This window comes from Lutjanus erythropterus, chromosome 1, assembly GCF_056507025.1.
Source record: "Lutjanus erythropterus isolate fLutEry1 chromosome 1, fLutEry1.hap2, whole genome shotgun sequence".
Classification (NCBI taxonomy): domain Eukaryota; kingdom Metazoa; phylum Chordata; class Actinopteri; order Lutjaniformes; family Lutjanidae; genus Lutjanus; species Lutjanus erythropterus.
Window position 1 is genome coordinate 42167779 of NC_139317.1, and position 25690 is coordinate 42193468.

Sequence of the window (25690 nt, forward strand, 5' to 3'; positions counted from 1 at the left end):
GGATGCGGAGATCCAATATGCGTCGACTGCGGGGCTGGCTAGCTAGCTGACAGATCGTTTATACAAGAAGCTCTCTGCTCTGCACTCGCTGCATCGCCTGCTGATTCGTACACAGGCTGACTTCTCTGGGCATTAGTGTATATGTGACTGCCTCTGTGTGTGTGTGTGTGTGTGTGTGTGTGTGTGTGTGGGTGATGAGTGGGTGTATGCGTGTAGCAGTGTGATTTGCAATGCTGTTTATGCAGTCCATATGCTCTCGGTTGGACTCCTGTGTATCCTCAGGCCTTCAGAAGAGGAGGACATTTTTCATATTTAAGAGCCCCCAACTCTGTGGGAGTTCAAGCTCTCCTTGCACACAAAGCACATGCATTTACATACACACACACTCTCTGTGTCTCTCTACCTCCCTCTTGTCTGTCTCAGAGTAGGAGGTAATGAATTACGTATGAGTAGCAGAAAAGAAGCCTGGTTGTGTGGACGAGCCCTTTAAGAGCAAAGTCTTGTCCTAACCCCAGCATAGCCAGAGCATTTAAAAGGCATGCTTGGCCCCTATGAAGATGCTCCCATTTGGCCTGCCAGCCCGCTGCTCTCCCAGCTAGCCTTTCCAGCCAAACTCACACATGATCTTTCTCTGTCTCTGTTTGTATATCTATGTGTAACTCTTTCACTGAGTTAAGTTCTGTTTAATGTTACCAAAGCAATAAAAGAGAAGTTCAATCAGTTATTATTCTAACCACAGGGACAGTAATCTGCATGATTTTTATCCATCTTATAAGGCTTTAGGAGTTTTAATAATAGTGTTTGTTAACGCCTAAGGGTTTTGTATTTCATTTCTAAATATGTCCAGCAGGCAGCAAAGTTCTGTTATCATATATAACCATTTTTCACTTCCAAAGTGTCAAATGTGGCAGCTTGTTCAGTTCCCCTGTGCTTCTAAGTATGACACTGCAAGTATCCATCTAGCATCATTCTGGAGGTGCCCTTCTAGCATTATGTTTTAAGGGCGCATTAAAGTCAGATGAAGTAGTATAAAGAGTGAGAAAGTCCATGTGTGGAGGAGGTGGGGTGGATGAAGGATAAGTTACGTAATGTGCACAAGTTATGTAATGCAACATACGTAAGTTACATGAGGTATGTAAGTGACGTTGTCCCCTGTCTTAACTGCAAGCAAGTCAGATGCCTTTGTTACTCGCATGCCTTATGCAGAAGCACCTTCATTTGTATCAGTGCAGCTGTCTGCACCAGCTCCGTGTGTCTCCAATTTTACCTGCGTCCGATGGACAAAACACGGCCTAAAGCATTTATTTAGATTTCAAGTCTATTTTATTTTTTAGAATATGTGCAAAACATGAGGCTGGTGCCCAGCAAAAAGGCATTTGAAATGTATTTTATCCAAATTTTATAACCTCGGTGGATCAGAGTGTGCTCCACAGCTGGAGATCAGCTCACTCTGCTCCGGTTTAATCCCACAGACTCTCCCTTCAGTTTACCCAGCAGCTGGTAAGGAAGACATTGGGACTTCTTGGACTTTTCCTGAAGTGTTTTGCAAGCAAACTGTTCATTTACTGCCACTAGACAACTTTGCTGCTTAATCCTTCTCCTCTGATTGCCAACATCTGACTGTACTGTGTGACGCTCTTTTTTTTGCCTCCACTCTTTTTCGCATCCCACCCACACATACTGTAGTGCTTTTCCATGATATAGATGGAAAACAGATCAAGAATATTCACACATACAGTATGGAAGGAAAGCCGCACACAGCACAGAAGGTGCTGCTCATTTGCTCATATAGACAGATTCTTTAGTGTGGCACAAAGACCGTCACCAAGCAAGCTCAATGCTGATGAGACGTTTGTGGTCTAGACAAGGGTTATGTATGTAAGTGACGTTAAGTATATAAAATTACTAATTTGAACCCAATCCTTGATCTTTTCCCAAACCTAACCAAGTAATTTTGTTGCCTAAACTTACCCAAGTAGTTTGTGTTCCTTTACTTTAAATGTCTGCTCAGACATCACATATTTATTATTTATTAACTTGACCACTAATTTGACAAGTTGGGAGTGTTGTGTTGTTATGTTCATATTGTTATGTGGGGCATGCCATAAATGAAATCAGAAATGTTTTTGTTGAGGCATGCACCAGTCTGACTTTTCTCTACCACAGATGTCAGTACTCTAAATTCAGGGTGTGTGCCGGATGAGTACTGGTGTGATACCAGTCCTATTATTTTCCTCAAATTGTGTATAGCACTTCTGTATAACCAAAAGCAGCCTTTTCAAGTTTTGTTACAGAGCTCCTTTGAAGAATTTTATTTCTTTTTTTCCCCCTGTGTTTTCTCAGTTGCATTCTTCTAACGTTTTCTTATTGATCAAACATAACTTCGTCCATTCAATGTTTGCAGATAAGTTCCTGAGCAAAAGCACTGATAATGGACTGTTAGAGGAAGTACACAGAGTGCTAGAACTTTGCTAATGTAAGCTAACCAGGAATGAAAAAGTCAGCTGGGTTTTCACATTAAAGCTCTCCTACTGTATTCTCATTAAAATGCATTTATTGCAAATCACATGCAGCAAGTGAGGGTTAACAGCTGTGGTTTGACATCAAAATGATCTCACAGCTGCAAATGAATGTTGCACTACAGAAGATACTAAAATATTTCATGGTGATCGGTCAAGTCTGGCTCAGACCCGATATGTTTAATCAGTGTAAGTCTCAAAACAAATGTTTGAACAGCAGATCTCCTCTCTCCATTTCGTTTTCTCTCCCTCTTGCTGCTGAGAAAATATAATTCTATGGCACGGAGGCTCATAAGCTAAATCGAGCTTTGGTTACTTATAAGCAGGAAATTCATTGTTAGCTTTAGTCTCTACAGGGTTCTGTCTCACAGGTTCTTTGTAACATTTGCTTTGTATAATACAACTACTGTATGTGTCTCATCCATTTACACCAGAAGAAGACAGTACTGATTACTGACATTTATTCATCATAATCTGCAGACATGATCTGTCCTGCTTCAAGTCCCACTTCTCATAAGCAGTGTTTCCACCATGCATAATGGGTAATCTGATCACAGGTGGACTTCTCGAAGTACAGGTGTGAATGCACCCAAGATGCGTTTGGGATGCATTGAGATCTGATGAATCAGTACACTTTCACAGGTGGTCTGTGCCTTGCGTCACCACGTTCTATCATAAGTGTATACGCAGTGTATCCTGAGCCACATTATAGATCTGCATATGCACCTGACATCCTCTGTGTAAGTGGAAGTGTGTATTCATTTGCATGCCAGCAGCATTATATTGATGTGTGAAACAACAAGAAGAATCAACTTAAACAACAGGCAAAATGAATTCTCATGGATGAAGTAGCATACACACAAAATGTGTTGTCTTATGTCGTCAGGCTACAGAGACAGCAGGTAAAACTCTGTGCCTGCTTCAGTGCAGAATTTAGGAGGCATCATTGATGAATAATTCAGGTTCATAACATTCTTTGTTTGAAACAAAGAACATTTAACTCACACATCTTCAGTTGCTGCAAAGCTGTTTAGCTCATTAACAGAATCTAAAAAAAATCAAATCAATCAAAGAAAAAATCTGATTCTCACTCCTTTGATGAAGTTATGGGGCTGCAGCAAATCCTCAAATCAGATTATTTCTTTCTTTGCCTCCTCCATCTGCTTTCTATTTGTTCTCTCTTTGATCCATCATCACGTTCTTCTCTTCTCATCACCTTCTGTTTCTTGCCTTTTTGTTTTGTCTGCATTGTTCATTTCTCATTTATTTCCCCCTCTGTCCATCATCCCACCTGTCATCTGCCATTTCTCTACTTGGCCCTCTCCCCAGCTTTGTGCTCAATCACACTTGCTCCTAATCTTTCCCCTGTAAATCGCCACTCTTGTTTCTCCTCCTCTGCCCTTACTTTTTCAATTTCCTTCTCTCCTCCACATCCGCCTCTTCTTTTTTTCCTCACAGCCTTACTTATGGCTCTTACAGCTCTTTGTCGCTCCCTGTTGCTTCTTTCTCTCTTCACTGCTTCACTTCACCCCTGTGCTCCTCCTTTGAGACCTCTGAAGTCTGTCTTCATCTCTTGGGGAAAATGTCACGTCAATCTTGACAAGAAGGCTCCTTAGCTGTGCCAGACAATCGGTTGGTCAATCTACCTTTTAACTGATGTTGGGTTGTTTGTCTGTGTGAGCGGGCAGGAATGCATGTTGTTAGGCTTATTGAAGTGTCCTTTGTGGCTTTGAGTGTACTTCCAGCTCAGATGTTGCTGGCTTCCCCAGTGCAAGTGGACAAGAAGGGATGGGGGTGATAGCGTTAGCATACACTGGGGTTTGAGAAAGAAGGAAATTCCCCTGAGGGTGGGGAGGGGGCAGCTTGAAGAATGGAAAGTTGAAAGACTGAGATGTGTGAGATGAAGAAGAAAAAAGTGAAGGGTCCCAAGTGGGTCTGCAAATAAGAGGAAGGAATGAAAGAGGTTACAGAGATGTTGGGGGAGTGAGGTAGAATCTAAAGACGACAATGTATACGTTAAACAAAGGAGAGACACTTTGGATTGAATTGATATATTGAATTTACTCTGTTCTTTTCGGTCAATTGTCTGGCCTCGGCCAATGTATTAAAATTAATTGGATCATTCCTGAAGTGCGGCAGCAGCTCATCTTGCAGCTGGAGTGGCTTAAATCAGCTTTCAGATAATTGCAGGAAAGTTGAGGGGAAAAGAGAGGCTAACAACAAACTTGCACTCACTGTGGCTTGAAAAATGACACTGCTGCTGGGCATTGAATTTTATTTTAACCTATATGAGAGTCAGTATAATGAAGTATGAGCACGTCTCAGCCTTGACAAGGCAATTAGAGAACAGCAGCATGTATGTGCTCAACAACACCTGATTGCATCTAGCTCAAGGTGAAGGTGAAGTGAGATTCATGACATGAAATCATTTGAGAAGGTGGTGATAGTCATTGCACACAAGCATTAGGAATCAACACGTCTCAGTACATGTCATAAGTAAGACTGATGGGAAAAAAGTGTCTTCACAAAGGCACAGTAAAAAGCAAAATGTCAGTAGAAAGCGTCTGTGAATTATTTGAAAGCAGCACAATGTAAAAATGTCAGTTACGGTGAAAAAGTTAATGAAAGAGTGAAGCAAGGCATGAGGTAAAAGAGAGAGACGGGAGATGAAAGAGTGCTGATAGACAGACTGACACTGCAAGAGATGCAGCAAGAGGGATGACGAAAGCTCAGCCGGAGTCAGACACACCACGGGTTGAAGAGGAGTAAGAAGGGAATCTGATTCTTGTCAGCTTCTTTTGAATTTCAACTTCCACTGACTCAAGCATGAAGACAAATGTCATAGTGCAAAAGTTAGTGAAATTCACACTGGAGTTTTGTCTCTGTGTTAATTAGAATTCTCACGTATATTTTAACCACTTTCAGTTTGTGAGACTATGAGTTAACCAGGAAAGTGCCAAATGTGAGTCCTCAAAATGATACATAAGAAGAAATTCTGCAGTGAAAATTGGATCCCTAATTCAGGCAGTGGATGTGTGGGAGTGTAGCTTTAGGGTGGCAGCGGGAAAAATCAGGAACAATGAGCTATTGGACATGAACTGTGACGGCCTATTATTATTTTTTAATTGAATACAGCCAACAGAGACACTCAGCAGTCTTGACATAAGCCATAATTTCAAAACAGCATAATTATAACATTTTTGTGTGAAGTCACTGTAGTCACAGTTGTATTTTTTCCCCTACATTTTCTGTTTTGAAAGTCAATACATCACTGTATTTGGCTCAGACATTGCCAGAAGTTTAATTTCTGTCCTCACTGGTACAAGAAGTACAGAGTGGAATAATGAAAAAGTGTAACAGCCCATAAAGACACTGAGTAAGATTTCGTATTTTTTTGCGATTGACGCCTATGGACTGGGTGATATTTCAATTACGTTCATTATATTTGAGTATGAATTAACATGCGATATAACAGATGACAATATTGTCATATTAAAGTTTTTTGTGGTCTGAGGTGGTTATAGGAAGAAAGTCGTTGAGTTAAACCCTGGGTTGGGATTATAATTGTATATGTTAGAATAAAGTTGACTTTTATGTTGACCCTTTATGAAGTGTAGATAAGCTCAGGTTGCCGTGTGTTGTGTTCGCTGTTACAAAAAAGACAAAGAAGTCCCTGTTTGTGTGACGTGACTGTGACATCTGCTTGTACTATTTACAGAAGAGTTGGTCCAGACTGTGAAAAGTTTATGTTAGGTGATTCGCTACCATGTAAAGGTTTTTTGCAATGTTGGAACAAAAGTCACAAGAGAAAACCTGGTCACGCAGCTGGTCTTGTTACCTGCCAGGTCCACAGCTCTGAAACATATATGGGAGACCTCCAGTTTAATATTTTTCAATTGTCTTTAGCCTGACTCATAGCTGCTAACTAGCTACCTCACTTTCACAATGAACCCCTCCAGACCTTTGTCACACATACTTTGTATATCACATAATAGTCTAAAAATATCAAGAAATTATTTATAAGCCTTATCATTTACCTCTGTTGGCACCCACAGTTTGAGTATAATTCATTTATACACCACTGTTGGAAATATGGACAGTTGGACACATGCATTTGTTATGTATGACCAAATAATAGAAAGTAGACAACTTTGCTAACACTGCCAAATAAATCAAGTACGACACAAGACATAGCAAGCAGCAGATATGAGAACTAGTCAAACACCGTCACCATTGACTGAAAGCCACACATTTCTTCTTGTCCAGCATCCTCTGGCGTGGTCACTGTCTTTCTCTTGCTTGTCTCATAAATGTCATTTTTTGTGTCTTGGCCTGTGCTAGCAGTGTACACACCAGCATTGCTCTGACGCTCTGAATACCAAGTCCAGGAAGTACAGTTTAGTGAGCTAACAGCTAACTGTCTAAGACCAGCTGCATCAAAGACATATTCTAATACCTCCACAGAGAGTTGCCGCTGAGCTTTGTTTCCAACTTTTCACAGTGGCCACTTGCGGTATTGCAACAAAAAATTCCCCTGTGGCCCAAAAAGGATTTTTCCTCAGTAGACCATAAACTATTATAAAAGAGATACCTGTAAAACTGTTGACAGGACTCCTTGAACTGCAAACAATGTCATTTCTGTCTCTTTCTGTTGTGGATTTTTGATCTGTGGATGTTTTATATTTGTAAAAACTTCCTTGAGTGGGAACTTGTGGGCCAGCGGGAGAAACACTATGGTACATATTCAGTGGGGAGCAGACAGCAGAAGTAAACTTTTTTGTCATATGTGCCGCAGAAGCAGTTCTTATCAGAGGAAATGGGCGCTATCTTTGAGTCTTGTATCCACTTTTAAATAGTACATCCATGAACTACATGTGGCAGCAGTTTACTTTCCTTCAGGAAACTCTGTAAATTGAAGAGAATTGAGGCAGAGCAGCTGCAGGGAATTGGAGAATAAACTAGAAACATTTTCAAAATAACATATGATCCGTTTTTTCCAAAATTAGTGACATAGCTGGTGGGATGTGACTTGGTGCTGTAAAGCGTTACACACTTGTCACAAACCGACCACAAAAGATACAGGATACAGAGTGAAAATAGCAGGCACCATTCACCCTCTTACAAGTCAGTGTAGCAGCAAAATAAATGACTTTGAAGCTGTTACTTTAAGGCAGAATGGTTACATAACTGTACTTTAATGCAATGATCAGCTGCATGAGTCATGTTAGGAAAAACTTCAGTCCACTAAAATGATGGATTGCATTAGCCATTGCAGCGTTTGACTGTGGCAGCCTTTTCATGGGCTATAACAGTGAGAAAAATAAAATGACAGTTTTATCCTTTTGACTTCATAAAAATAGACCCAGGAGAATATATTATGTATACTCTGTGGAAACCATTAGAGGACTAAAAATAATTCGGTAAATAGCCATAATAGAGTCTAGAAATTGACATTTAGAGAGTCGTCTCAGTTTCTGAATCGGAGCTGCTGTACCACAAAGTAAGAAGCCGCTGCAGCCGCCACAGCATATGACGAAGATGCTTAGTGCTCAGTGTTATGTGTCTGAATGAACTTTTGAAGTTCAGCATGCATGATGATGGATTGCCCATACTGGCTGGGAGACACGCATTCCCATAATTCCTTACATATGGTACCAAGCACACAAGCAGTCTTAGCCACTTCATTAACTTTTAATTTCCCATTTGAGTAAGTCAGAAAATAGAATGTAATAACTTTTGTCTGATGTTTGTTGACTGCCATAAGATGTGAAGAAAAACTTCATCACAACAGGCTCGGTGCAATAATCCTCATTTAAGCTCATATACAGAGACAATGTTGGCAATTTGGCAAGTTATGTATCACACTGTCAGTATGCACCAAGGATATGACACTTTATAGACTACTTAATTCTTTTTCATGCATTAGTTAGCTACAGTGGTTTCAACGCTGTTTAGAGACTTGAATATCGGAACCAAGTTGTCAACAGCTTCAAACCAAAACTGTTGCTTGCAGCTCTGAAAACTCAAATTTTTCTCAAACCCTAATGATTTCAAAGGAGCCTCACCCCTCACCAGTCCTCCCTGTCTCTCTTTTTCTCTCCCTTCGTCTAGAGCTAATAGATGGGACCCCCACCTTGAAAATCAACCATGGCTCTGGCACAGTGGTGCTACAGTTGCCAGGCAACGTGAACGTGGCAGACAGGCGGTGGCATCGGCTGGATGTCCGCAGCAACAGCAAGGTGGGACGCTTTACCTATTTAACACCAGCCACCACTTATTTAGCAAATAAGCTCCAAGCATATTCACATTCACATATTTGTTTTTTCTTTCATGTCACAGTTTCATCACCAAAGTCGAGAAATGTTTTCCTGCATCAAAAACTTTAATTTTTAAATAGATGGAATATGGCTTGCAGTGTGAACATTTTTATTTGAACAACTTAATTTATCCTTTCACCCTCATATTAACAAAGACCTCCCCCTGATCTATGCAAGACAAGAGAATGGGTGTAAATCTTGAGTTTTTCTAGTGATTGTCCATGAGAAGATCTATTGAGAAGAGTACAGGTACATTTCATACTTAATGTCCTTGGAGACTGCATATAGGCCCTTTGAAACATATATTTCCTATAAAGGAGAGGACTCTAGTGCTGAAGGTGTTTATGAATGAGGCAAAAAAGTCGATAAACCACTAACACAATATGGCTGTGGTGCTGAACTGCACCTGTGTTGGCTTGATGAGGAGGCAGCTTTTACACCTACTGAACATCCACCCACACCTTTGGCCTCAGTTTGACACCAACTCATCCAGCCTGCAGGAAGTTATACATGAATCTGGGTTTGGTAGCTGCTTTTACAATAAGGAATTGTGTGTTACATACAGCTTTAATGCTTCTTGATACAGTCTAGATGCATCAAGATCCATGCTGAAAACTGAATCCAGTCGGGATGTGAGTGGAGATTTCCAGCCCCAGAAAAGACAACTCAGCTTTAGTCACTGAGATTTTGTCTGCTGCTTTTGGAAAGACTTATATGTTGTTTCTGTCGCTGTCACAGTGAGTTTGATACTGAAGACAATCTAAGGATAAAGATGTGACTCCTACTTGGAATGGCAGGGACAGTGTACCTTTTGGTTAATGTTAAATGCCACAATTCCTCTTAATCAGAGTCAAACTTTACATCTGGGAGAAAATGAAATGCATTATTTGGCTACTGTTTCAATTTTCATCTCATCTTAAGATGTTACCAAAAGAATAATCAACAGATGGTGAGGTTGTGTTTAAATGAGCTTTATGTAAGAATTGGACACCTGTTGAATTCACACTCAAAACAATTTGTGGGCTGCATATCACCAGAAAGTTGGAACAAGAAACAAGGAAATGCACAGTCCCTAACATAGGTTTTTCTTTCCTTCAACAAACAGATAACTTGACAAACATAATAACACTGCCAGTAACATTATACCTGTATGAGCTATTGCTAAATAGCCAACATTAGCATCAAAGCTATAATATGTAAAAGTATATAATCTCAAATGTTCTCAGCAATGGTCAAATCCAGAGAAATCCATTATTTATTCCACACATCGGTACATTTCCTACTAGCTGCTAGTTGCTATAACTTCCAGGAAAACATGGGATACACGAGAAAGTGAGGAAGGAAGGTGGCAAACAGGACTAAACATAACATAAATAAAACTGTATTACATTACCTCATTCATTAACATGATTCATGTCAGACAGATTTTCATTGATCATGGTGGTTGTTCAACAATGGAGACAACAATTCCCATGATCCCACGTTGCTTTGTGACATCATCAAACTACATATTGTGTTGTTGTTTTAATGTGAAAGAGACCCTTAGCCGCTGAATGTATACACTGTATGTTTAACAGCTGTTTACAGTCTGGAAGAAATGTGGCAAGCTCAGCATCAATGGTCATCTCACATTGTAAGAGTGCCATTGTTAATCTCATTTGATGTGGAAAGGTAGACCAAAAATAAATTATTTCAGTTTAATCTGAAGGAGCCAGGGAATGTGCTGCACATAGATCAGGTCATTCTGGACGAGGTGAATAACAGCAAACAGTCCTGCAGAGCTCCACAACCTTGGAGTAATAAATGTTTGAAAGTTTTATAACAAGTCACATTTTCAAGCACAAAATGTTCTTATTCACTGCATTCAGTTAGTGATTCCTGTCATTGTTGTGACCAATTAACATTTCCCAGAAGACATTTCTTTTCACTGTAACCTCACAGCTGAGGTTCCAAAATTATTTCATGTCATAAACTCCAAATACCTCATCACCCATTTGGCCCCATGAAAGTCTATTTGATACAATTATCTGGGACTCAAATGGGAAAGATGTTAGTTGCTGATTTAGTATTGTAGAACTGTCTGCACTGTACAGTGCAGAGGGATATAATAGTGCAAAGAGTGAGACAAATGATTACAATAGCCCTCCTTTGACATTCTCTACCCAGGATCATTTCGAGTGAATTTAATTAGAGTGAAATTAAGCTAATCTTCATTTGACTGAGGACTGCCTGGAGCACTTCACCTCCAAGGACTCACACATAACCACTGTCTTACAGTTCTTCCCCCTCCTGAATATCAAGAAGACAGTCGGTGGTCCTATTTTTAGAGTCTTTTGATATAACCCAGCCTGAGAGCCTGAGAGCCTGAGAGCCACGCAGTCTCACTTAGGACATCTTAAAACAGCTGGACTGGCTTTGTCTAAATCCTGTTTTGTGAAACTCATCCCAGTGTAGATGAGAACCACCTGAGTGAGGACTGAGTCTGATTTTTGTCACCCTTTCATAATCAAAAGCACCATCAAAAGCCTCTTTAAAACCTAAAACTGAATAATTACACATACACCACACTTAAAGCGATAGTTCACCCAAAAATTAAATTTCACTCAATAACTACTCACCCCTGTGCTGATGCGAGGATGGGTGAAGATCTCCAGTTCACAAAACACTCCCAGAGCTTCAGTGGAAGACAGCGTTGCAGCCAAATCCAGTACAATTGAAGTGAATGGTGACCAGTTTCAAAATGTAAAAAAAGAACACACAAAAAAACACACAAAATGTCTCCATACTGCTCGTGTGGTGTAATCCAAGTGTTTGTAAGCCGCAACATTAAAATTTGACCCAAAAAGACGCCATTTACACCATGTTTTTAGCCTAAATGTCAACTGTAGCCTCTCGGACCTGATCAGCATGCAAACGCCTGAATTGGGTACACAGGCTCTCGCCCAAGCGGCGTGGCTGCACCAAAGAAATGATGTTCCTCTTCAGTGTAAGTCAATTGTACACGTAACAAGTCACTGTTTCTGAGCAGATCTCTCTCTGTTGTCTGAGTCACTTCCAGGTAGCATGTAAAGACAGGTGTGAAGGTATCGCAAGATCTTGTATATCTCGTGTCGTACCGCTTGGACGAGAGCCTGTGTATCAGGTGTGTGCAAGAGGATCAGGTCTGAGAGGCTACAGTTGACATTTAGGCTAAAAATATGGTGTAAATGGCGTCTTTTTGGGTCACATTTTAATGTCATGGCTTACGGACACTTGGATTACACCACGTGAGCAGTATGGAGACATTTTGTGTTTTTTTATGTTCTTTTTTTACATTTAAAACTGGTCACCATTCACTTCAATTGTACTGGATTTGGCTGCAACGCTGTCTTCCACTGAAGCTCTGGGAGTGTTTTGTGAACTGGAGATCTTCACCCATCCTCACATCAGCACAGGGGGGAGTAGTTATTGAGTGAAATTTCATTTCTGGGTGAACTATCGCTTTAAATTGGCTTTATTTAGCTGGTTACTTGAAGTCCCCTGATTCAAAGTCTGTTTAAAGGAATATAGGACTTTTTCTTCTAAACACATTATTCATATTAGAAAATAGTAAGAAATAAAGTAATAAATGTAATATTATTACAAAATTCCTAAATATAATGTGTTATATCACTCTGCTAAAAGTAATATAACAGTGTTACCCCAACACTGAATTTAAAATAATAAAAACACTGCTTACACTATATCAAGGGCAGGTTTACCACCTTGATGAAGGCCATACCTTGTCAAACCTTGCCTTGCCATTTGTCTGCTACTGTCCTTTCAGGACCACACAATCATTTTGACAGAAACCAGTTTTCCTCATACTGTATGTTTATTGTGTTAAATTTTACATCTAAAGGGAAAACAGATTTAGGGTCAGTTTTACATTGACACATACATAAACCTTGAGTACATTTTCTCAGTATCGAGAATGAGAGCAGCCAAACGAATACATGAATGCACTCAGGCTTTGGGTAATACGACGGCTTTATTCTGAATTGCATGGACATAAATGCAGCAAGACTTATTGTTACAACAGGGATTATTCAGCATCACAACAGTATTTTTCTAAATCACTTGTGAATCTATTCATTCATGCTGAATAGTCAGTGGCAGCTTACCCAACCTGGTTGTGTGACCTGGTTGGATAAGCTGCCGTTGTGTGAGATCAGCAGCAGCAAGGACAGAGCTGCTGTCTGGACATTTACTGCGCTATTCAGCAGCAAAGACTCTAAACATGAGCAGTGTTTTTCTCTCATACAGCAGAATTTAGCCGTGAACCATTTATCATCTAACCAAAGAGTTTGTTTTTGTCTGAGAGATTCTTGTTCTAGTACATGGACACCATACAATAATATATTGTTGAAATAATAGATCACCACAAATATTGGGCCACTGATAAACAAACATACAGGAATAGACTGCTGCAAGAAACAACCTTCATAGCAAAAAGGTAAACTTAATTCTGTGTAAAACATTATTGGGTATGAAATTAATGTCGTATGAAAAAAAAATATTATTTCACTTAAGTGACAGTAATTTTATGGAAACATCATAAAATTCTGCCATTTTGACCCTAAAACAAAACAAATAAAATAAATCCAAAACCATTCAAACTTAATTTTAATTGTCTTTCAGTACAAAAATTGATAGAGACCTTGTTCTCAGTATGAATTAAGGTTGAATAAATGGAAATTGAATTTGCATTTTGTAATTTGTAGACATGGGAAAATTTGGACTCTGGTGGTTAGAGCAGGTCGTCCACAGATTGAAGGGTCAGTGAGTTGATCCTCATCTCTCCGGGCCACGTGTTGAAGCGTCCTTGGGAAAGACACTGTACCCTGGTTCGTATCCTGGTTGTTTTCAGCAGCCACTGAAGATGCACAAGCCAGTTTATTCCCTAATAGCTGGTCTCAAGACCAGATAATTGGGGAGGTTGTATCAGGACAGGTGTCTGGTGTAAAAAGCCTATGTTAAATCAAATATATGGACACACACCTGGTTGGGCGGGGCCCGCTCTGACAATGAGCAGATGATCCACTGTGGCCCCCCTCTAACAGGAGCTGCTCAAAGAAAATTGTAAAATGAATGATGTTTACAAGAGCTGCAAAGATTAGTCTCCTAATCAATATCTATTAATGAAATTGTGTTCAATTATCAATTAATCACCAACTATTTTGATAGTTGATTAATGGTTGTTTCAAAAAATAGAATAGAACATGCTGTTCTCAGGGCATCCTGGTGTGTGACAGGAGAAGCAGTGTCCACCCCCGGCAGTGTGTGATACTTAAAATAAGGACTCAATAAGTGGTCCCATCTGTTAAAACCGCATAAGCATAAATGGATGCCTTTGACTGGGACATGGAGCACTAATTAAAACAGAAACAGAAAATAACATGTCATCAAAAACAAACTGATTGACAGTCATGGAAAATTGTAATGATAGATAAAAGCACCTTGTGAGCTATGACAAGTTTTGGCCATATGCAAGAACATTTTGAATTCTAATTATAAATCTCTCTTTAGGCTTTGTGAGGTGTGTAAAAAAATGTAGCAGCATCAATGGTGGTATCAGAGAGCAGCAGTGTGATGGAAATGAAGAGTGACTGGTTTTACATGAAGTTAGATGGTTTCCTAAAGCAAAGTGGTCCGTGACTTATGTAGGAGGGAGTCAGGGGGACATGACTGTAAAGGGAGATGGATGAGAGAATATTTTATAGCAGGTGATGTTACACTGTCAGGTACAACCAAGGATGTTCCCCTGGATGGCGACTGGCATAAAGACCCTGAAACGGCTGTCTGCATGAGAGTATTTCCCTTGCAACTACTGAACTGTGTAACTTGCTGTGCAAAAATATGCCAATAAACATTATTTTCTTTGACAGTACTTGTGAGTGAAGGTATATTTTTCACTCTTTGCAGTAAAGAGACAGATGCTTGTTTGCCACTTAAAGCTTTTAATTTGAATGTCAAATCAGCTTCCAATGAAAGGTTAATTTGTCGGGAAACAGCAGCCAATATACGCCGGCTGTGACAGCTGATTGCTCAGCAGCATCAGTTAGATCGGTGATATCACATTAACAGTGGTTGTTTTCCAGGGTTTAACATTAATACATACTGTATACATACTGTCACAACATTATGAAAACAAACTTCAGTTCTTTACATGCTTCCAGATCACAGTTTCAGGGGCAGATGTAGAGGAGCGGCACGGGCTTGATAGTTTCCACCCCTACAAGAGATATATGTATATATGTATATGTATACATATATATATATATATATATATATATATATATATATATATATATATATATATATCTATATATATATATATATATATCTATATATATATATATATATATATATCTATATATATGTATGTATATGTATATATATATATATATATATATATATATATATATATATATATATATATATATATGTATGTATGTATATGTATATATATATATATATATATATATATATATATATATATATATATGTATATATATATATGTATATGTGTGTGTGTGTGTGTGTGTGTGTGTGTGTGTGTGTGTGTGTGTGTGTGTGTGTGAAAAGGTGTGACTGTTTGGAAATTTACAAGTGTGAAATGTCCGAGTGTAAGTGAATGCAACAAGAGATTCTGCTCCCTGTGGACTCTTTCATCCCTATAGTGAGCAGCAATTGCGTCTCCTCCTGGCCCAGTTCAGCCTCTCCTGGTCCCAATCCTGCACAATGGCTGCTCCGCTGGTGGCGTTTTACCTGCTGAATGCATGTAGGGTTGCTGCAGATGGCTAGTGACGGGGGTGTTTTGTTGAAGCATGTTTTGTTTAGTAATAGTAACTTGTGTTTGATTGTGTGAGAGACAGATTAAACCTGACTAAATCCACATATTCACTGATGCTACAGAGTTTCTCCACCAGATTGCCCGTTCCGCAGCTACCGAAACTGCTCCTTCTGCAGACTAACCTCGAAAGTTCAGATCACTCATGCAAATGCAACACATGAAAGCACCGAGTTTAAGGAGCACTAAAATCACTCGCTCTAAGCCCCAAACCAAAGCCACATTAGTCACAAGTAACAGTTCATTTAAAGCTACCTGAGAGTTTGCACTTTCACCACATTTTCAAAGTTAAGCTTAGAGAAAAGGAGTTTTGCTGTTTAATCAGCATTACTGGATGAACACTTGATATCTGTTATTGTTGACAACATTAGACTCACAAGTTAGTCTATAAATACATTGCTCAGTAGAGACTCAGTCTCCCAGCATTGTGAAAACTGATTGAAAACAATGAGAGACTTATGAAGTGGAGAAAAATCTCCACTCTTGAGGCCCTTCATATTGGGGCGGTAACATTGTTTGCTACAGAGGTGAGCTGGGGGAGGGTTATATCCGTAAGTCGTGTCCTTGAAAAAAATGAAAATAGACGGGCATAGGTTTGTTAGCGTCTGTACTTGCAACTGTTTTAGCAGCTACCTTGCCTTTAGAAATCCCCAGATGACCATAATGAGGTGAGAGTTCCAGTTGTCTATATCACAAGACCACCCATGTGGTTATGTTTAGCCAAAAAAAGAAAAAAACACTTTGGTTAAGGTCAGAGAATCAGTGTGACCTCAGTTAAATAGTAATACAAAATCTGCAATTAACATCTTTTTCTGAATAGTATTTTAGTATAATTTTGAATAATGTATAAATTAATGCCTTAGTTAACATGAACACTGCCATGGAAACAAAATACTTGAACCTAAATGATGTCTTTGTGTATTATATTTATCATTTGGAGCTACAGAGCGAATATGTTTCAGCTGAAAGCATGCTCACAGAGGGTGATTGCAGAGTCTGACCCTGAGCATCAGTGAGATAGCACAATGTGTTCTGCTTTCATGGCCGTAATGTAACAATTAAAAAATGCTACTGAAGGTAGCAGGTTATACAAACTTGGCAGATATGTGGGTGAAATTTTCAACTGTGTATAATGTAGCTATTTGATCAAATCTTTTAACAAAAACCATTATACAACATTCTGTGACAAACACCATTACAATGATAACTAAAAACATTAGTTAGCTGTTGATGAACTCTTAATGCTATTACTACTGTTAATTAAGGTATAATAGTGTTACCAAAAACTCTTATGTCTCAAGTCCCTGTTGACTTCATCTCAATTAGTACCTGTGTCTAAACATAACCATAAAAAGTTTAATAATGCTTTGGTCATTATGTTAACAGAAAACATAATTTGGAACTCAAATTAATTTTGAATGTTTTTTTAAGTTTAGAGATGGTGTGCTTATGACCCCCATTTTTATATCTGACTCTAAGCCTTAACAGCATACATACTGTTTTTCATCAGGGCTCCATGATGAGTTTCCAAAAACTGAAGATGCAGCATGCAGGGTTTCCCCCCAAAATAGTTGGAAGGCTCAGAACATGTCAGGGTGTGCGTAAACCGTGCACCATTTTTTACGGGGGCCAGCCATATTAATTGAGTGCTACATTGAGACACTGCTAAAAGCTGACTTGAGATTAGAAAATATGACTATGTCATATGTTTTAACAGGTCATATTATTTCATTTTAATTATAAAAAACTCCTATTATTTGTCAGTGGACACATTGGAGGGTGTAACTGTCAAAATTTCATGAAGATATTAATAGAAATCATCACATACACACACCTGTGACCTCAGAGAGTTAAAAAAAAACAATCCCAGATGCTTAGGCCTGGCCTCAGCACGCCTAGAGTAATATGGATTTTCATAGATTTCTTGAAGTTCAGCAATGTTATGCAATTAATCAATTACTAAAGGTAAACAACAACAAGTACTTAGATAACATTTTACTAAAGGTCATCATAGAGGCATATCTCCTGAAATCAAACCAAAAAAGTACTTCAAGACTTTGTAGGCACCTACAACTAACAAAATATAACTCATTATATCTGAAAAAAAAAAAAAATACAAGGAAAGGGAAGAAAACCTGGGAATAATGGATATGGAATGGGAGGATTTGTGTGAGCTACAATGGGAAAACTTCACCTTCATCTTCATGGAAAGAGTTTTGTTAGAAAATCTTCCTCATTACTCCAGTACAAAGGAGTCATTATCCCAAATCCTCTAACTGCTGGAAACCGTGTGGGTTCTCCACAGCTGATCATTGTCACATATTCTCGTTTGTTATTAATACCTCTCTCACAGGAGGTTCATAAAGTTTTGCAAAAAGTACTCCAAGTGAACATTCATTTAAATTGGCGACCCCGTATTTGGGCGCCAAGCCTCCAGAAAATGTTTCCTCTCATGTTAGATATTTGTTTTGGATTCTAAGCACAGCTGGCAGGAAAGCAATTTTAAGAAAGTGTCTAAAACAAGAAATGCCTACAGGGAACGACTGGATTGACATTATTTATGACATACATAGGATGGAAAGAAACACTTTTTTATCAGGCTGCAACAGGACATCATTTTGATGGGGATGATAAAAAGTTGGAGGATAGGAAGCATTACATTACAGCATGAAGCATGGTGGTGGTAATTACAGCAACAACATTAAAGGAAGGATTGTACATGAGCTTCCTGTGAGACACAGACAACAGCGTTGCCCTGGGAGACTGACAGGCTGCAGGGACGGGTTTGAGAAAGGGCAGGGAGTAAGGGAGGGATGTTATTTTGTGTGGTGTGTAAAATGCTCTAAATAAGTAATAAAGAACTACAAATAAATAACAATGTTGAAGTCAAGTGATTTGGATTCATTATTTTACAATAGAAATGAATTTTTTATAACTACAGAGAGAGCAAATTCCAGGTACCATAGTCAGAACTCCATTCATTCAAACCCTACTTACACCCTTAATTTTTGTAAAGTGCATTAAGTATCATGAAGACACTCTGGTTCTATTTATTACATTTGATTTTCTATTTTATTTTTTTTATATCTATATATTTATTTACTTTGTTGGTCCTTACTTGCATTATTTATTTTAATTCAGTATTGCTGCTGTTATAACTGAGTCTTACAGAAGACTCAGAGAGATGTAGCTTTTATCATAAGTGTTGTGAGAATGTTTACCTTGAACCTTGATATAATCCTAAAAGAAAATGTAATTCATTTGGCATTATGTTTCCCTCAAAAACATATTTGTTGTTGTAATATATAAATATAGTTTCTAGGAGACCTGACCGAACACCTATGTACATGATATAACTGTACCTATAACTGTGTGCTGCAGTGTACATTATGTCCCAGAATTAAGCTCAGTCTGTGTGGATCAACCTTTATCTTTAATGTTGCCTGTTTTTTTTAAGTCACAAGCTCCACTGTTTACAGCATTAGTAACAGAGTTAAACAGTGACTCGAGCTGTTTGGAAATAGGTTGTCATGGTTTCTACTTAAACACCTTCGCCTTTACTTATAAATTCACCAACTGCACAATTATTGGAACATGGTGGTTTAAGATGCGAAGTCTTGTTTTTTGTTTGTGCATTAACAGGAAGCATAGCAGGCGGCAGCAGCACAGTAATATGCACTAATGAAAGAAATGTGAGTCAGAGAGGCAGCTCCCACTATACTAATAATGGCAAAAGAGCACTTGACAGCAACAGGAGGTACACTCATTATAATGACAAGAAATAGAGTACTTTATTAATGCACTTGGTTTCTGTAATATCATTGGTTCTATTCAGGGTGTCCTTATTTGTGTGCTCTCTTCAGGAAGTGCGTTTCACCCTGGACCGCTGTTCAGGGGCAGCTGTGATGGAGATGGAGGGACTGGGCAGCTGGTTGACCACAGAGGACCACTCTTCCTGTGAAGTGACTGGTGTAACACCCAACACTGACAGGTACACACAAACACCTGAACGCACACATGCACACATCTATTTTTGATAGACAGATGTGTCTTTACATGTGGGCGAGTGCATGTAAAGGTTATTCAGTTTGCTTTTAATTGGGCCTCACATACTTATATGTTGCCGGAATAGGGGCCAAAGGTACATCTCCAGTTTTTAATTACACTGTTACTGTTACTGCTAGATTTCTTCTTTTGTGGAATTCTTTCAGATTTTGTATGTTACCTGTACTTATACAGCCAAAGAAACAATATTTCAGGAGACAACTCTTACAGTAATCAGAGTTTGCCACACACTCTGCAGTTATGTCTGAAGTGTATTGTAATGAAAGCAGTAGGTGATTTGAGGGGGGATGCCATCCACCTTGTTAGCAAAATGACCAAAATGCATTCCCCTTGCTAACCTGCCCCCCCCCCCCGTCTCCATCCCGTTGTAGCAGAGAGGGCGCAGGGGCAGAGGGGTTGTTTAGTTGAATATATTAGTCTAGTTATTGAGGCTTAATGCTGGCCCAACACTACAGGATTTCCAGGTGGATTTTCCTCAGATTAAGCACTCCTGAGAATTGAAGGAGAAGTCTGGGACGGACCTTGATCGGTACCGATGTTTGGCTCAGATTATACAGTAATGAGAGGGGTTTACAGATCCAATCTTAATCCCTCTGAACAGCTCCCAGACTCATCTGGGCTGCCCCATATTTGATATCATTGAGTTAAAATCCGAATGATTACTTCAGTATGGAAGTGAAAGATAGATGATGCCAAGGACAGTAAATGTTCTAGCCCTTGTGACTGATGTTAGCTAGCAAACCACTATTGAAAGTTATTAAAACTGACAGTTAAATTCTCAACTGCACTTTTTGCAGAAAAATAGATAGCCCATGTCAACTATGTCTCTCTTAACATTTTCTCATCCTGACTTGTTTAACATCTGCTTTTGTTTTGTTTTTATAAGTTATGTTTTGGGCTTTTTGCCTTTATTAGATAGGAAAGCTGAAGAGCAGACAGTAAGGGGGGTGGAGAGAGAGGGGATGACCCACAGCAAAGGGCCACAGCCGGGAGTCGAACCAACGGCTGCTGCAGAGGACTGATAGCCTCCATGCATGGGGCGGACTCTCTAGCAACTGAGCTACAGGGCCGCCCTGTGCTTTTTTTTTTTCTCTCACTGAAAAACATTAACGTCACCACAGCAAGTTGTTCTCCTAAGTCTGTCTCCATTGTTTTCGTCTGCTTCTCCATGAGATCATGCGAGATCAAATTCTGCACGAAATCACCTGAGATCACACGGGATTGTGCTCTCTCCTCTGGCACTATAATAATATTTATAATATCCTGTAATGTTTGATGTGACATTATTTTCAAATCTTGTAAATTGTGTGCTTGGTTTAGAAAATCTGTGAATTCTCCTTTCACATTTGATGCATCCAGATTTAAAAATAGATGTTAAAACTCCCATGGTGTGTGGCCAGCTTTATCTGACTGAGGCTTGTGCAAATCTAAATCTATGGCTCTGAAATGTCAGTAGTCTAATTCAAAGAAAATTAAAAAAAGAGGTAGGGGACAAACCATCACTATAGAACATTCTCTGCTCCAGCCTGTTCTGTTGAAGCTAATGTCAATAATGCTGTTTGAAGACCAACAGCAAATAAATGAATGCGCGCTTTTGGAAAAATCAGTCTGGATGCTGGATGCGAGTTTTAGCGTGCTTCTCCGTGCATCTCCCATAAGCTTCAATAGAACTGGCACAAAAGTCTGGCATCACGCAGAGCAAAGAATGTTCTATAGTGATGTAACGTCCCCTCTTCCTTTTTATTTTCCTTGGCAAACTGTGCAGTGTGTTCATAAATCCGTGGCACTGTCTGTGGTGCTGAAGTAGCAGAAAAAAATTTGTACACATATATGTGTGTGTATAATTTTTTTCTAAATATACATTCATTCTGATTTGATTGCATTCAGTTTTGAATTCACATGATGCCCAGCTTTTTTGGAATCTTTTATGATATGTACCATGAGACCTGATTTTCAGTAGTGTCTGTTTGTATAGTGTGGATGTGAGTTCATGCCTCTGTGTGTTTCAGACACCTGAACATGAGCCATGTGCTCCAGCTCGGCGGTGTAAATGAGGACATCCCCTACATCTACCCTCAGCTTCAGCACAAACACTTCACCGGCTGCATCCGCAACCTCATCGTGGACAGCAAGGTAACACACATACATGCAACAATGACACACGCACACACACAGACATACATTACTACTCAATCATTAGGACAGCAGCATGCCAGCAAAGTCAAACTCACACCTGCACTCTAGCTGATAAATGGATTAATAACAGGTTTCAACATTCACAGTACCCTTGTGCCATGTAAGAGATGTTTTTTATGCTTTTAACTGTAACCTCAAAACGCTTTCAAATATTACACGTGCACTCCAAGGGTGAAATGGAATATGAACCTTTCCACTGCTGCCCAATGTGACTTCAAGTCAAGACTTTCAAGTAACCTTCTACTGCTCTGTTGGAGTTAAAGAGTCAAGGACTCTATGCTCAACCATGACAATCTTAAGCCCAACCCCACCAAAACCCAAATCATGTCTGTATGAACACACTCCTCAGGTATGGTAGCCTTTTGTGAACCCGCTCCCTTCTAAAGCCTGAAATTTTGGTTAAAATTGTATTTTCTGCTGCAATTTTTCAGCTTGGCGCCAAATAAACCTCGGACTGAGTAAACATTTTTTGGCCCCTGACAGTCCGAAACTATCAGGTCTAGCCTGGCGTAACTGGTATTTAGACATGAACGTCACGTACGGTTCAGACTGTAGATATCCCACAGGGTGAGATGTCTGATAATAAAATCATAGGGGAGAAAGACCAAGAAAATCAGAAATGAAATGCTCATGTTAGAAAGATTTAGCCCACTACCCAAAATAGGTAATGTGTCACTTATCACTCTTTTAGAAGTGATATTACCTGTGTTAGTTGCTGCTGGTGATAATTACTCACACAATGCTTGCATCTGTTGAAAAGCGGCAATTAGATTGTGATTTAGACTTAATTTATACCTGGTATAAAATGTGCTTTGCATCCAGCAATGCTTGCAATCAGATCGCAGCACTTTTGCATTCTCTATACAAAGGAGAGGAGTGGGAGGAGAGCGCAAATTCTCATCTTCTGTGACATTTTTGTAGGAGGCAACAGAAACTTTGGCAGGTTGTTTTTGCTATAGTCGTACTTGCAGCCGCACGGAACAGCTGCAGTGACTACTTCAAATTGGATGAGAGAAATGAGGAGCCGCTGGTACTTTCCTTGAAGCTACTTCTTCAAGCATTCAAGTGGAGGATAAATGGATAAATGCATGCTCTTATTTTGAATAAAGAAACAAGTGGAGACTCAAAAGCGTGGTCAGCCCTGATATGCTTTTTACTGCAGCTGAGCAGGACTTTATCAAAACCATATCTCGGCATGAAAACTACTAAAATTAAATGCACACAGCGAAACAGCCAGAGATGAGCCACACTTTTTCTGCCTGATACCAGTCCACCACTTTAACTCAGGGTATGTACAGAAACTGTGTGCATATCTGATATCACTGTTAAACCTCACAGTGTGAAAGTTATTGAGCTCATTTTTCTACTTGTAATATGAGACATGACATTCATACAAAACTTTGGCTTGTGCAGTTTGAAATTGTATCATTGTTCACAATTTCAAAAAATTGTCTTTTAAGAATCATAATAGTGACTAAGAAACAGTATGTTATGTAAATTGAGGTCACAAGCCTTTCTAACATTAAGTGTGAACATGTGCATGAAAGAAAATAATGACTAAAGGAAAGAAATTGGAGGGTGGTTGGCAGCGGGTTATTTGACAGTTAGCTGAAAGGGATAGTTCACCCAAAAATGAAAATTCAGCCATTATCTACTCACCCTCATGCTGCTCATCATGTTCACAAAACACTGCTGGAGTTTCACAGGAAAACCAAACAGTGGAAGTGGAAGTGCATGATGACCAGTTTTCAGATGTAAAAAGCAACAGAATAAAAACATAAAGTGCCTCCACACTGCTTTTCTGGTGTAATCCAAGTCTCTTAAAGCCCTGACATGCCAGTTTGACTGAAAAATGTCATTTACACCATGTTTTTAGCCTGAGTCTTCACTGTAGATCCTTATCTTGGAGCCATGTTCATGTGCACACTGTCTGAACTGGGTATGTGTGACGGTGTGCAAACAACATGTCGGGACTGTAGGAGACTTGGATTATGCCAGACAAGCAGTATGGGAGCATGCTGTGTTTATTTATTTACTTTATTTTTTTTCCCCAATCGTTTTTTACATTTGAAAACCTGTCACCATTCACCAGTGGTGGACAGTAGTGAAGTACATTTACTTGAGTACTGTACTTAAGTACATTTTTTGAGTATCTGTACTTTACTTGAGTATTTGTTTTTTTGGAAACTTCTGACTTTCACTTCACTACATTTCAAAGACAAATATTGTACTTTTGACTCCACTACATTTCTAAGAAGGTTGTTGTTACTTTTCAACTGAGCTTTGAAGTCAGCTGTTGGTGTTTTTCTTTTCTAAAATGCAGTTGGTCAGATGCTGTGTTCGTCACAGAAAGAAACCAATCACAGTAGCTCCTCTGGATTGATGTAAAAGTGGAAATACATCATCCAGGCGTTCTGTAACAAGAACAAGCAAGTTCTCCCTCTGTCATTCAAACAAAAAGCAGTAATGGTGACGGCAGGAGAAAGACAAAATTAAATCTCAAGACGTAATTATAATCATTAATTGTTCCAGGTAGCTTTTAAAGTTGGATTGTTTTTATCGGGGTGAAAAATACCACATAATTCATGTATATTCTGATCCTGAAGACAGAAAGAAATCTGTTATTTAACAGACTTGTTGAACTCCTTACAGTTGGCTTCAATCTAATTTTATGTGGTGATTTTAATACAGTTACATCAGAAATTGACAATAACTGTCCTTTTTGTTTTTGATTGCTTTTCTATGCTGAAGTGTTTATAGGTGTTTCTGTAGATTTTGTGTAGCAGAGTGGTTCTACAAGCATCAGTGCATCATCAGGTGGTTTCAGAGAGTTACACGCTTCTGTAAATGCATCATGAAAACAATACAGCGTGTATTGATAGTAGAAAATGTACTTTGTAATTTGTACTTTTGAATACTTAAGTCTTTTTAAAAACATGTACTTTTGAATACTTAAGTAGTTTTAAAAGCAAGAACTCTAATACTTTAACTTGAGTAAAATTTTGACTGAGCAACTTTCACTTGTAGTTGTTACTCCATTAGTGCAATTTATCTATATCTATGTTTTTCTGTATCTATGTAGTTATACTTTAAAGCTCAGTTAAGATGTTGAATCTCAAGAGTGGGGATTTAAAGAAAACATGTCAATGCCAAAGGCTTGTAGCTGATGTGGTGTACCTTAGCTGGAGATGTAGCGGGAGGCTGCACAAACGTTATGTCCTAATGAGAAAAATCTGCTTGATGCATGTGGGTGGACATGAGGATAATAAATCCCCAAAGAGCATGCAACAGTAGGCGTACTGATGATTAATAATGTTGATGGACATGCTCCGGCATTGTATGATTTCTTTTTTCTCTCTTTTTTTTTCTCATGTGTTGATGGTTGTGTTCTTATTATCACAGAATGTGCTAATGTGTCACATTTGTTGCTATAGCAACATCATCTGTTTGACTTGAGGTGTGAGAGCATGTGATGTGGTAAAGGTACAGTGGTTGACACTGATAGACACACTTGTAACTGAATATTCTGTGTACATCTCCCCGCTTCTGTCATTTTACTTTTATGTGTCTGCTAGTAAATATCAGGTCTATATCATTTGATCCTGTGAGCAGGTGTGTCTTCAGTGTGTGTATGTCTTTTTTTTATCCATTAGCATGTTTCTGTTTGGAAGCCAGACAGGGATATACAGCATGTGAGAATCATGCCACCTCCATTAAACCTG

The 25690-nt window shown here is 39.1% G+C and overlaps 1 protein-coding gene across 1 annotated transcript in view; it reads left to right on the plus strand.

The window, feature by feature from the left end:
• Window positions 1-25690, plus strand: part of LOC146333309 (neural-cadherin) — a 299893-nt gene that overhangs the window by 199652 nt on the left and 74551 nt on the right. Inside the window, exons 27-29 of the mRNA XM_084722064.1 lie at window positions 8631-8758; window positions 19571-19698; window positions 21782-21905. Coding sequence (XP_084578190.1) covers window positions 8631-8758; window positions 19571-19698; window positions 21782-21905 — 380 coding nt within the window. The remainder of the gene's footprint in view (window positions 1-8630; window positions 8759-19570; window positions 19699-21781; window positions 21906-25690) is intronic.